At 39.6% G+C, this 12,411-nt stretch overlaps 1 protein-coding gene across 1 annotated transcript in view; it reads left to right on the forward strand.

The window, feature by feature from the left end:
- The first annotated feature begins 27 nt into the window (after nt 1-27).
- Nucleotides 28-12,411, forward strand: part of RAD54B (RAD54 homolog B) — a 63,517-nt gene continuing 51,133 nt past the window's right edge. The window contains exons 1-3 of the mRNA XM_059480647.1: nt 28-85; nt 3,063-3,216; nt 3,899-4,070. Of these exons, the coding sequence (XP_059336630.1) occupies nt 3,079-3,216; nt 3,899-4,070 (310 nt within the window). The 5' untranslated portion in view covers nt 28-85; nt 3,063-3,078. The remainder of the gene's footprint in view (nt 86-3,062; nt 3,217-3,898; nt 4,071-12,411) is intronic.

The following is a 12,411-nucleotide window of genomic DNA, read 5'->3' on the forward strand; positions in this document are numbered from 1 at the left end:
GCAGCGCGCACGCGCGGTACGGCCGGTGGGGCTGCCGGGAGAGCGCGGCGGGACAATTGAGAGCGGAGGCGGGACCGGAGCGCAGGTACGGGCGGTACCGGCGGCACCGGCGGGGTCTCGGGCCTCGGTGGAAGCTACCCTGGGAAAGACCCTACAAATGCTCTAGCTCCAACCCCTCTGCCCTGGGCACGGACATTTTTCACTAGACCAGGTTGCTCAGAGCTTCATTCAGGCTGGCCCTCAGTGATGGGGCATCCACAAGTCCTCTGGGCAACCCGTTCCAGTGCCTCACCATCCTCAGAGTGAAGAGTTTTACCTTACATCTGATCTAAACCTGCTCCCTCAGTTTGAAGCCATCCCCCCTTGTCCTTTCACTACATGCTCTTGTAAAAGTTCCTTACAGCTACTCCTGGTCTGAAGCGATTTTTCAGTAATGTTGATGCTCAAGACGATGCACTCGCTGCCTGCAAATTAACTGAGTAAAGCCGGTGCTGTGTCACACTCTGCAGTTGCCCACAGCCCCTGTTCTGCCTTTGCATCTGTGCCGGCAGTGCCTCTTCAAACACTGCAGGAGCAGCTTTTAATTTTGGGCTGAGATGGGCATTGCGGCTGCCTTCAGCAGAGCTCCGTGCACACCGCGTTGAGCTGGATGTGTAAAATCTTGAAACAGTCTTTGTATGTATATTTAATTTTCAGTGCAGCTACAAATGTACCTTTAGGACCAAAGTACTGAAGCGGATTCAGTGCCTGACACCCCAGTGGCAGCCGTGAGGCGGTTTGGGCTGTGGTTTCGTGGTGAGCCGGGTGTGCTCAGGCATGGTTGCTGAGAACAGCCAGGAGCAGTGCTTTCTGCATGGCTTGCAGCTGCTTCCCTGCCAGACATAACAGCAAGGCAGGTGCAGTGTGCCCTGGTGTATCGGTGATGTCTCTGAGGAAAGGGCATATTTGCATATTCTTTCATTTTGTTGTAGTCTGGAGCTGTTCCTTGCCTTGCTACACTCACTCTGATCTTATCTGAACGACCTGGTGTCAGTGGTTTACTGTACATCCCTGATGTTCTATTCCTGTTGGGTAGTAGTGTAAAGGAACAAAATGTAAACATTTTTGTTATTATTTTTTAACATATTTTTACTATATTTTATGAAAGCTTGTATTTTAAAAGAAATATGTATTTCTGGATGCAGTGTTTTATTTTAAAACCCACAAACCCATAAAGGTCTTTGTAGTTGCAAGTAAGTAATACTGGTAATAGTGAAGTTACTGAGTTATCAAGGATGGTGTCTTCAAATGTCTTAGTAATTTTCAGATCTTCTAATGAGTTTGTTTTTATGGTTTTAGACCAAATGACAGTGCAATGGTCAAGTGGATTTAGAAAGCAGAACACTTTAATCATGGATATGTGCAATTTATGAATTGTGCAGCTTCTCTGTCCCACAGAACCTCAAGTGCAGTGGGCAGGGTTAGTGTAGCACTGCAGCCACGCCATGCACAGGCCTCTGTCCTGTGCTGTCTTCCCAAGTGTCACTCTGCAGTGTAGGGTTGGGTAGAGAGCTTGCTCAGATTCCTGTGGCAGCTGAAGCTGGCTCTGCTGAGCACTGGCACTTGCAGTCTGCTCCCCCTGAAGGTTCTTGACACCTTTGCAGTGTTCACAGTGACTTTTCACACTACAGATACTCCTGTTATAATAACCAAGCTACTCCCTTAGTGCATAGGGTTAACTAAAACTCATTTGCTATCACTGTTGTCAGGTAAGCCCAACTGGAGTGAACAGCTGAACAGCTGTACACACAGAGGCTTCTTTCCTTGTATTTGTAATAACAGCCACAGTGGAAGTGACAGGAGTTGAGACCATTTTGCCCCTGAGATTTATGTCTAGTAACAGCATCATATATATGCTAATTGTGCAGCTATGGGGAGAGCAGTACTCCTGCTAGCAGTCTCTGCATGTTTGCAAAGTGTTTTGGCAGTGCTCTGTCACTCCTTCAGGGCAAACCTTGGGAAGAACGGTGGTTGTGCCCCAGGAAGCCACTGGAGTGCAGAGTAGCACCAAAAAAGGTGCAGAACCACACAGTCTGCTGCAGCAGGATGCAAACATGCTTTTCAGATGGTACAGAAGTTTGATTCTGCAATCTGTATTATGGTTTATTTTTAACCCAGTAGTTGGGGGGATAATTTAAAATAAACGTGTAAATGGGGAATTAAACCTGTAACTGCAGTGTAAGTTGTGCTTGCCTTCTTCGTTTTGGCTGCTGTGTCTTTCTGTTGGAGTTTTCTTCTGTTGTTTGATTTCTGTCTACTACTTTGAAGGATTAAGACTATAACTGGTTTTTCTATTGGTTGCAAAGTAAACTTTGTCATATTAACACTGACATATGTTTGGTTTTGCCCTATGGTTGCTCAGAGGAATAATAGTTATATTTTGAGGGAAAATCTATAATACAGTCCTTCCACTGCTCAAGTGGACATAACATGGAGCAATAATATCCACTGTAATTCAGTGATAACTTTCTCCTGAATGTTAATCTTATTATGGTGAACCTGAGTGACCAATGTAATTGACTGTTTAATGCAAAATGCTGGTCCCAGGTATGAGACATACCTTCAGGATTCATTGTGCACTAATTCATTGTTCATTGTGCACTAATAATGAGCTTTTCAAAATTATGTTTCCAGTGTATAGAATAGTAAGTTTTGCTTTAAACTGTCTTTCTTTTCGTAAACTGGTGTAAGTTTGCTAAGTAGCCCTATATTGTGCATCTCTAGAGCATTTATTGCTATTGGGAACTGCATTAGTGGCTTTTTAAATGAAATTGGAGGTGCTCAGCTGCAGAGTTTGCTGTAGTTGATCTTTCTTAGTAGCTAAACAAAGCGTTGCAACAATACTACTTTTTATTAAATGTTATTATGCTTGTGAGTTAATATTGTTATTTGAAGATCTTGTATGCTCCTTTATATTTTGAAATAGTGCTTTTGTTGTCATTTCTGGATATATTTTTACATTTAGAGCCTATCCTGACTACAGTTGTCTTTATCTGCTTCCTTCCTTCCTGTCCCCCCTGCAGAGCAGTACAGCTGACCATGAGGCGATCTGCAGCTCCCAGTCAAGTCCTAGGAAATGCTGGCAAAAAGCCAAGGTTTACACCACCAGGAAAATGCACTGCTGTTTGTCTCAAGAATGAAACTAAGGAGATGGACCAAGAAATTAAGTTAAAGGAGGTAAACTGAACAGTGCACTAAAAAGTGTTTTTTACAGTGCTATGATTAAAAGATAACATCTGAGCTCACCGCAAACAATCTCTGCTTAAAGAATCTATTTAAAACAAATTTTGACAGCTTTGCTGTAAGTACCTTTGACCTTGCTTCTCAGGTTAGGCTTCTCTCACTGTGGAGTGGTTGCAGAAAAATGTTTTTCAAATAAGTAAAATTAATCAGTATTGAGTCCAAGTGCAATTCTCAAGTGTAAATGAGGTGGGGATTGCATCTTGGCAGGGGCTTTATTGGATTTTTGTAAAAGCAGTTAAAAAGCCAGGATACTTGTCATAAAGTCTCAATATGCTGAGTTGCAGTTCTGCTGCAAAGGGACTTTCTCTGAAACCTTTAATATTGACACAGAAAAGCAGCACAATTTAAATTTATTTATCTACAGAAGACTTGTATTAAACTAAATTCATAAACTATTTACACAAGTGTTTGGTACTGTGTGCCAAACTGTGTGCCAAACTGTGTGCCAAACACACACAGGTTGTGATACATATAGTTTTGCAGAGATGGACATATTTATATAACAATTTGATAATGACAGTTAGTATGTCTTGAAATCCCTTCTTGTTGCTCTTTTCTCTATTTCTCTTCACTTGCATGCAGGAAATGCTATTGTGAACTTATTTCTCTTTTGCAGATAGATGAGAAAGAGGGAGGTGCTTCATTGCTATCTAAAATAAATATCAAGAATCAAAATGAAAATTCTACACAGTCTGTGGAGTCAACTGGAAAAGTAAAGACAAAAGCATGTTTCAGCATTAACAAGTGTAGCAAGGCAGAAAAGAAAGCACTAAATGTGCCCAAAGCTGGTAAGATGCCTTTTCTTTTTCACTACTATGTACCATAACAGAATTTTAAAGCTTATGAATGATAGACTGGATATACCAAACTTTTGTGAAGTACTATTATAATCATTGTGCAGTGGTGGCATTATTTGGTATTATACTGGCTAGAGTGAAGGAAACAAGTGTTAAACAAATTTTTTAATAAAAAAGGAAAGAACCAAGGTGTTTTGGAAGCCATTTGGTAGTGCTGCTATTCAGGTTTGTGTCTTCCTGAAAAGCCTTTTAGTCAACTCACTCTAATCTACAGTTGGTGCAATGCAGGAATTGTAATACCTTAAATAGTGGGGAAGTGTTGGAGACCTTGCTGACCTCATGCAGAGAAAGCTAACAATTCTGAATGGATTCCGGTTTTTTTCAGAATTAATGAGGTTTTCTTTTCTTCAGTGTCTCCAGTGGGCACTTAAGGTTTAAGCCAACTTTAGCCACAGAGCAGAACTGGCTTTGCTCATTTGTGGGTGTGCACTTCATCAGCTGTGCCCTGGTAATGAATGCCTCTGACAAACCAGGGTAGAAAGCTCTGCAAAGACACTGAAGTGTCTGAACTATAGTAAGTGCACTTGGATGGACCTGAACAACATTGTGGGGTTGAGTGTCTTAATTTCCCAGTCTTGGTGTGCCCTGACCACAGATGCAGCACAGTTCTGTGTTGTGTGAATGCAAGTGTATGACCTCAGGAGCCAAGTATATCTTGAAAGCCTGGCACTTGAACTGGATTACTGACACTGATGGATGAAAACTGCTCCTTTTGGAACCAGCTCAGGCATTTAAAACACCTGTCTTACAGTTATTTCACTATTGTATCTTTGCAATTAATTACACTGATAATAATGGTTTAAGGTTCATTTAATTAATAACACTTTGTGTAGTGAGTGAAGTTTTAAAAGAGCATTTCAGGGCCTCTTATCACCTTGAATTATTGGAAGGCTTTAACAGCTGCATTTTATTTTGTTTATAATAAGACCTCTTAAATCTTGAAGCCTCACTGAAGCAAAACTGTCCCAAGGTTCAGCCAATAGTGAGGCTAATTCCCAGAAGGGAATTGTTCCCAACAGGCACACATATGTCCTATATACACATACACGAGTGGTCACATAGGCCAGCACAGATATGGAACACAGCACTCAGGCAAGCACAAACAGTGCCCATGGACACATCCCTTCCCTTCTCTGACTGCTTGGGTGAAAGCCTGTTTGTGGAAAAACAAATGAATGGATTTATATGTAAATATACATGCACACAGAGAATTTAGATCCCTGCAGTAACTGACCTTATGCACTGCCTCTGTTCAGTAGCTGGCTCCTTGATTTGTTGGACGCCCCAGCTGTGGGCACATCAGCCACAGAGGCCCACAGCTCCCAGTCCAGCTCCTGGTACACAGACCTGCACTCCCACAGGTACAAGAACACTGTGGGTCCCACAGTAACTTGTCTTAGCCTTCTTACCTTGGTCTACTTAGTGGTGGGCTCCTGGATTCAGTGATCTCCCAGTTGCCTTGTGCCCAAGACATGCACACGTACAGACATTTCTGGCTGGTTGCTGAACTTACCAGGAGCCAACCCCCAGTATGTCCTGGTCTCTTGAGTAACTTGCATGGACTTTTTGGTCCCTTCAGTAGTCAAGTCTCAGACCCTCTGGTCTCTCCAATATCTGGTCCAGACTTATGGCTGCTCCAGTATTTGGCTTTCAAGCCTCTTATCATACTTGCCAGCTAGTCCACGTTGGTGTTTGTTAGCAATTTCACACAGTGTGTCCAGGCAGTGCACTTGGTTTCTGGCCTCTCTGCTAGCTGACATAGCAGGTACCTGAGCTCTGTAACCTGTCCAACTCCAGCTTGCACCTGGGAAAATATTTAGAAGTGTAGTTTGGTAGGAAGATGGGACTTGGTCTGGCAGTGGGATGTAGTGCATTGCTGAGGAAGCTTACTGACCTTCAGCTGTTTAAAAGTGGCTGCCTTTTCCCTTGTATTGCTACATGCTTGTTCCTGCCTGAACCATCTTTGTCTGTCCCTTCCGCATGTCTGTGTAGTTTTTGATTCTCTTTTTCTCCATCAAAGCCCTTTCTAGCATCTGGGGATTGCACAAATTCCAGGTCCTGGTAGGCAACAACCCCCTCCATTCTGTAAGGTGCTTTGGAGAGCCTTTCCCATTGACTGTTCTGGATTTCAGTCCCAGAAAATGGGAATGTGATACCCTGCATGGTTTGTGACCCAGAGTGTATGCACTCTGTTTGGCAGAGCTAATGTGGGGAAATTCAGCTTCCTCACATGTCTTTGTCTTATGGCTTTCATGTGTTTCTGCTGCGTGCTGAAACTTCCAGTTGATGCCTAGACTTCAAGAAAATTTTCAGTGTCAATGGGACATATTGAGGGGTAATGCTTCCCTATAGGTACAAGAATTTGTATCTGCTAGTTCTGCTTAGCAGTGCACTTAAAAGATAAATAGTGGATTTAATTCCAAAATAATCTGTGAAATCAGCAGTCATTCCAGAAAAAATGTTATTAAGTAGAAAAGGTACTAAATGTCTTTTCCATATCATGAATTCTGGGTGCAGCTGGTATGGGTCCTCTGTGATGACTTTAGAAAAATAACCAAAAAGTTGTGGAGTGAAACTGGGTGAGCTGCTTCTGTTGATGTGCTGTTGCCTTTCTGAACAAGGCATTTTGTGCCAAAACCCTTTCTATGCATGCAGAATGAGGCTAACCCTGCAAGCCTTTGAAAAGCTGCCATGAAATGTGCTATAAAAGAAGGAAGTCTAATGTCTGTGTTAGTTATTGTCTTCAGGTTCACTGGTGAGGAGAGCACTGTAGTGGAAAAAAAAACCTGTACTGAGTCTTCCTTAAATCTTAAGTAATTTTTTAATAACTTAGACTTTCCAAGACAATTTCTGCCTTTACATCACTTTTGTCAGTTATTCATTACAGCTAATGTAGCGATTACATTGATTATGTAAATCATAACCTTCTTTGTAGTGTGAAGTTAAATTGTTTTGTCAGAGCTGGCTTTGGTATGAAATTCAGAAGTAATGGAAACCAGTTGTAAAAGCCACAGTCAGTTGGGGGTTTTTATTATTATTAATATTGTAATGGAATTATATTTGACTGTCAGTCTCTGGAGCCTCATACTTCTCTGTTAAAGGGGCATTAAAATAATTTTAAGATTGGAAAAGTCTGTGTATATGCATTATTTCGGTCTCCATATAATTTAATGCAGATGATAAACAGTTTGATAGTTATATATCACACTCAAAGCTGCTGTGTTTGGGTTTCCAGTGCAGCAGTGGAATGTGTAAATAAATACCCTAGGTTCCATTGAAATTCTTTTGAAACACCTGTGAACCATTGGACAACTGCACTGTTCACAGACCTAATCTTTCTGAAACCCAGCCCCTGAAAATGCTGTACATTCTTTCAAAGAAAAAAACAACAAAAAACCCCAACAAAACTCAGTTATCTGACACATGGTGTCCATTTCTTAGAGCAGACAAGTAGGAGTTTTATTAGATGGAATCAATCTTAAAAACAGAGCATATCTGGCTTAAAAGATATTTGTTTTTTCATGCATCTTTAAAAAAACCTTTTGCACTAAAACGTCATTAATGAAAGTGAAGTGCAAGGGACTCTGAAATTCTGTGAGATGAGATATTTCCAGAGACATTAAATAAGTTTGTAGCAACAGTTGAATGAAACCTATGTATGTGTTGTAATTTTAGGAGTGTTTGAACTGCAAGATTTTGAACATGTTCCTTGGGCAGTTTATGACTTGTGATTATAAGTTCTGAATACTGGAAAATAATGTTACATGTTTCTTTGTAGGAAAATGAACTTTACTACTCCTTTAAGAATTGGTATTTGCTTCTTTTTAAGAGGAATGAACATGGCAATCTCTTTGGTACCTTTGTTTTGTATTCAGAATATAATACTTGTTCACACAATGGATCTTTGGGAGGGAGGTGATTTATTTGACATTGTCAGTAATACTTTTTCTCACATGCTTCCAAAGAATTCAGCTAAGTGTGCATGCTCTTTACTACTTGTCCTCGTGACATTCTGAGGTTCTATTAGCAATAACAAGAAAATACAAATAATTTGCATTTGAAGAAACAATGGACAGGCAGATCCCTAAACTATGCTTAGTAGCGAGCGGGATTGGCAAGAACTGAGGTTTTTACCCATGTTGCCTTCAATTTAAGGATTTAACATATATTTATTTTATTTGTATGCAGCAAACATAATTTAATTTATGTTTATTGTCTGAGTTTACAGCTTACTTTCTGTTGGTACTTTTAACCTAGGAGAATGTTGCTGTGTTTGCCCTTTGGGCTCACTGTTTTGTGTGTGGAAATGAACAACTCTTTCACCTGAGCACTTAGACACAGCATTCCAGCGGGACTGAGATTTCATTGTTTGAACCGGATGTAGGTGAACAGAAAGAATGGATAAAGAGTTTTTCTGTTACAGCTCACCACCTGTTAGGTTGGTTTTTGGTTCAAGAGTACCTTGTTTTTCATCCATGGCTAACATCTGCTAATGCATCTTCCGAGAGGAACTTTGCCAGAAGTCATGGGCAGATACTATCTTTGAGCTAACAGTGAGGACAAATTGTAACTGTATTTCATAATGTGGTTAATGTGCTCACCCCATGTCTCTAAATAGATATTTCTGATAATATCAGCTGTACTTATTATTTGCATACAGCTTTGAATATATTTTCTCTATCTTCTCTGGAATGTTAATGTCTACTGACTACATTCGTCTGTAAGATTGGGATGCTTTGCATACTTAAGCTTCATTTTTCATAATGTGGTTCCTTCAGCTTTCTAGAACATGGTTACAGGTCTGTCTGATACCTCTTATCACTTGATATCAGTAAAGTCTTTTTAACCAATTAATGTGAATATTAAGAGAAAATCCACAGTTCATTTACCACAGTAGCAAGCAATTACCTGTCACTTTTAATCACAGGATTAAAAAATTTTATTTTCTGGAGTTTCATATTGTCTAGTTTCAGTCTTAAATGTGTACTTACTGTTTCTAGTAACAGAACTAAAACCATTCATGCCTGGCATCTCATAATGAAGCAGATTATTCCTAGAATTACTTTGATATCTGCAAAAGTACAAGTATTAATTTAATTTTTGTTGTTGCACTTCACAGATGAACTAGAAAAGATATTTCAGTCAGTCTATTTTCGTGGTGGAGCTGCATGTGTAGTTGCAGTTCTCTGTGTCCTTTAAATGTTTAATAAACAGCTGGTAAAGCAGTTAAATCTTTGGGTAAAAGATACTCCATAATCATCTGTAGCTCTTAATAATTACCAAGCACATCTTAGAACAGCTAGATGTGATTGGATGCCTGAGTGTAAGTAATTTATTACTGCATTGTTTGCAAGTAATATTTTACAAGTCTATAAATTTTGTTGTAATTTCTTATTCAAAATAGTATCAAATTAGTCTAACAGATCTTTATGATTTAAAATGTTCTCCTTCTCCCTGCAGTGTTCTAGAAGAATAGTTTATAACAGCAAACAGACAAATTTATAGACAAGTTTGTTCTCAATTCAGGACAGTTTCTTTACTGTTTAGGTGTCATGTGTGCCTGTTTGATCAGCCCATCTCAAGAGATGGGGACTGGTTAATAAAACTGGGCTGAGGTAAACACATTGTAAGATAAATTGTCTGTATCAGGCTGGATGCTGGTTCCAGAAGTGTTCATTTACACATCAGTCACAGTGGGTCTGGTGTTTTGTGCTCTGTAGCTTTGGGGTTCTCTGACATCTCCTCAAGACAACTCCTTTTACTTGGTGCTCTTCCTTGGCATGTGAAATGATGTCTTCTACTCTGCTGCTGTCCTAAGGCCTTCCCTAGAGTTTCCCCAGCTGATTGTGCACACTGGGTGTTTCCTGGGCTGTTGTCACATCCTAAATGTGTTGATTCATCTTGAATTTGGGATGCCCACCAGCTGAGTGCTTGTAGAATTAGCAAGTGCTAATTCTTGTAGAATTAGCAAGCAAGAGTGAGATGGGAAGAAGGAACTTTACAGCAGCTTCACCACCAAAGGGAACATCTCATATAATGTTCAGCAACTGCAAAACTGCTTTCCTGGATGGGGCAGCCGTCTGCAGTGCTGCTGTAAGACAAATCCAGACTTGCATAATTCTAGTGGGATATTTCCACAGTTAATTTATAATTTGGTGTGATCATATCTTGCTGTGATATGAATAACTAGGCTTTATGTAATTATAGATGATATAACCAGGATATTCACACTGGAGAAAAGAGCAGTGAATTGGCAGAGAAATGTACTTTTCATTTGCCCCAGTTAAATGTGCTTTGCATTTGAGCTAATGAAGATAATGAAGGAGAGGGGAAGGAAACCAGGAATCAGAAAGGTATTACATGATCAGAAAATATAGAAAAAGAATTCTAGTAGATGTAAGATATTCAACATTTTCCAAGGAAATTGGAGGGATTAAAATGAAAGTTTCACAGTAGTAACTTGTCTCTTAAATGGAACTGTGGGTTATTCTTTACAATGAAAAATAAAAATTTTCAGATTCTTTACTTTTGAGCGGTGATACATCCATGATTGAAGAAAGCTGTGTTCCATGTAAAGATGATAGTCTTTCATGCATTTTAAAAAAGGTATTAAGTTATTGAAAGTGAAAATTTATAACATTTATAAACAAACAAGCAGAAAGACTTAAATACTCTTGCAGAAAGAGAGGTCTACTTGGGAACTGCATATATAAAGCAAATACCCATTTCCAAGGGCTGGAAGGGGATATGTTGGGAAATTAAGTTACTATCCTAATATATTTATTACATTTAGCTCCCTAGAGTGGTAAGCAAGCACACAGCATATAGTCTGCAATATACAGAAAAATAAATTATCTAATACTGTAACTTTAAAATTAGTTACTTGAAAAATACCCTGCAGAGAGATTATCTTAAAGAATTCAGGTTTATCAGTAATAATTCTTTCTATTCCCTCATCCATTCTGAGGGGAGCTGTAGACATAGTTTCTTCTTACTTCTTTTTTGATTTTCAAAATCTGTTACCAGGCTATACGAATGTAAGATGGGCGAAAAAGAGAAATGCATGGTTATTCACATTTTCTCACATGTCTTTATTTTCCTTTCTCTCACCATTTGTTTTCTAGTTTGGAGTGTGGGGATTTGGTGAGTGTGCATATTCCCAGCTCTCCTGTCTCCAATAGATACAAAGGTGGACTTAAGAGAAGATGAGGGAACACAGCTTTTAGGTGGGAGGACAAGAAATGCCTTACTGAAGGGACCTGGGAGGGGTTTTTTGAGCTGTCATGAGTGTTATGACAGACTAGGCCTGAATGCCTTCAAAGCTAGTTGTCAAATCTTTCTGTGGCTGTGCTCATTGTTTGGATCCCCTTTGTTGCCATGTCAGCCTAACTAGAGTTCAGTCCCAGCTTTTGGCTTTGGGCCTTAAGTTTTCCTTCAAACAGAAGCTTTGTCACAATATGACTTTCTTTGAGCCAACAAGATAATGATAAGATGATTATCTCACTGTCTTCAAAACATCCACTGAGCAAGATTAGAAGAATGGAGAAAGCTGTTTCTCTGTCAAATGCAGGGAATAGTGCACAGGGTAGTATTTTCAGGATAGTATGTAAAAGCATAATCTCAAAAATTTTAATCTCTATGAACAAAACAGGAAACTTGCAGAAACTTAGCTTCTCTTAGACTATTTCTTTTCCTAGGGGCTATCTTGCTAGTGAAGAAGTGAGAATTTAGGGAAAATACCCTGGGAAAATCATACTTTCAAGCCTTTCTGTATTTCTCAGCTGCTTCTGATTAGTCATCAAAAAGCTTGTTGGAAGAGAGGATCAGAGAAGGTATAAGCATGTATTAGGAATGGATGCACTTCTTAATTTGTAAGTAATGGGGCTCTTAGCTTTTCTATTTTTAAGGACACAGCTTATAAAGTGAAGAGCTAATTCATGGAGCTGTACAGTCACATAGTATTATAGAGTCCTGTATTTAAGCCAAACTTGGTTTGAAGGGTGGTTACTGATCTGAATGTGTGGGTCTTGGAATGGCACACTGAGATGAAGATAAATTCTTTAAAATTTGGCATGGAGGGCATTTTAATTGGCTAAGTCATATATTCCCCATTTCAGTGGGCTAAAAGTTGAGAGAGTACCTTATATCAGCAGAGGGGACAGAATTGTATTTATCTTTTATGCTTGGAATTTTAGCTGATAAGAGCTCTGAAGGAGGCTGGAACCCTTGTTCTTGCAGCAGTTTCAAGAACTGTTAGAGGTTGGAAATTAAT

Source organism: Ammospiza nelsoni, chromosome 1 (genome assembly GCF_027579445.1).
Source record: "Ammospiza nelsoni isolate bAmmNel1 chromosome 1, bAmmNel1.pri, whole genome shotgun sequence".
NCBI lineage: Eukaryota > Metazoa > Chordata > Aves > Passeriformes > Passerellidae > Ammospiza > Ammospiza nelsoni.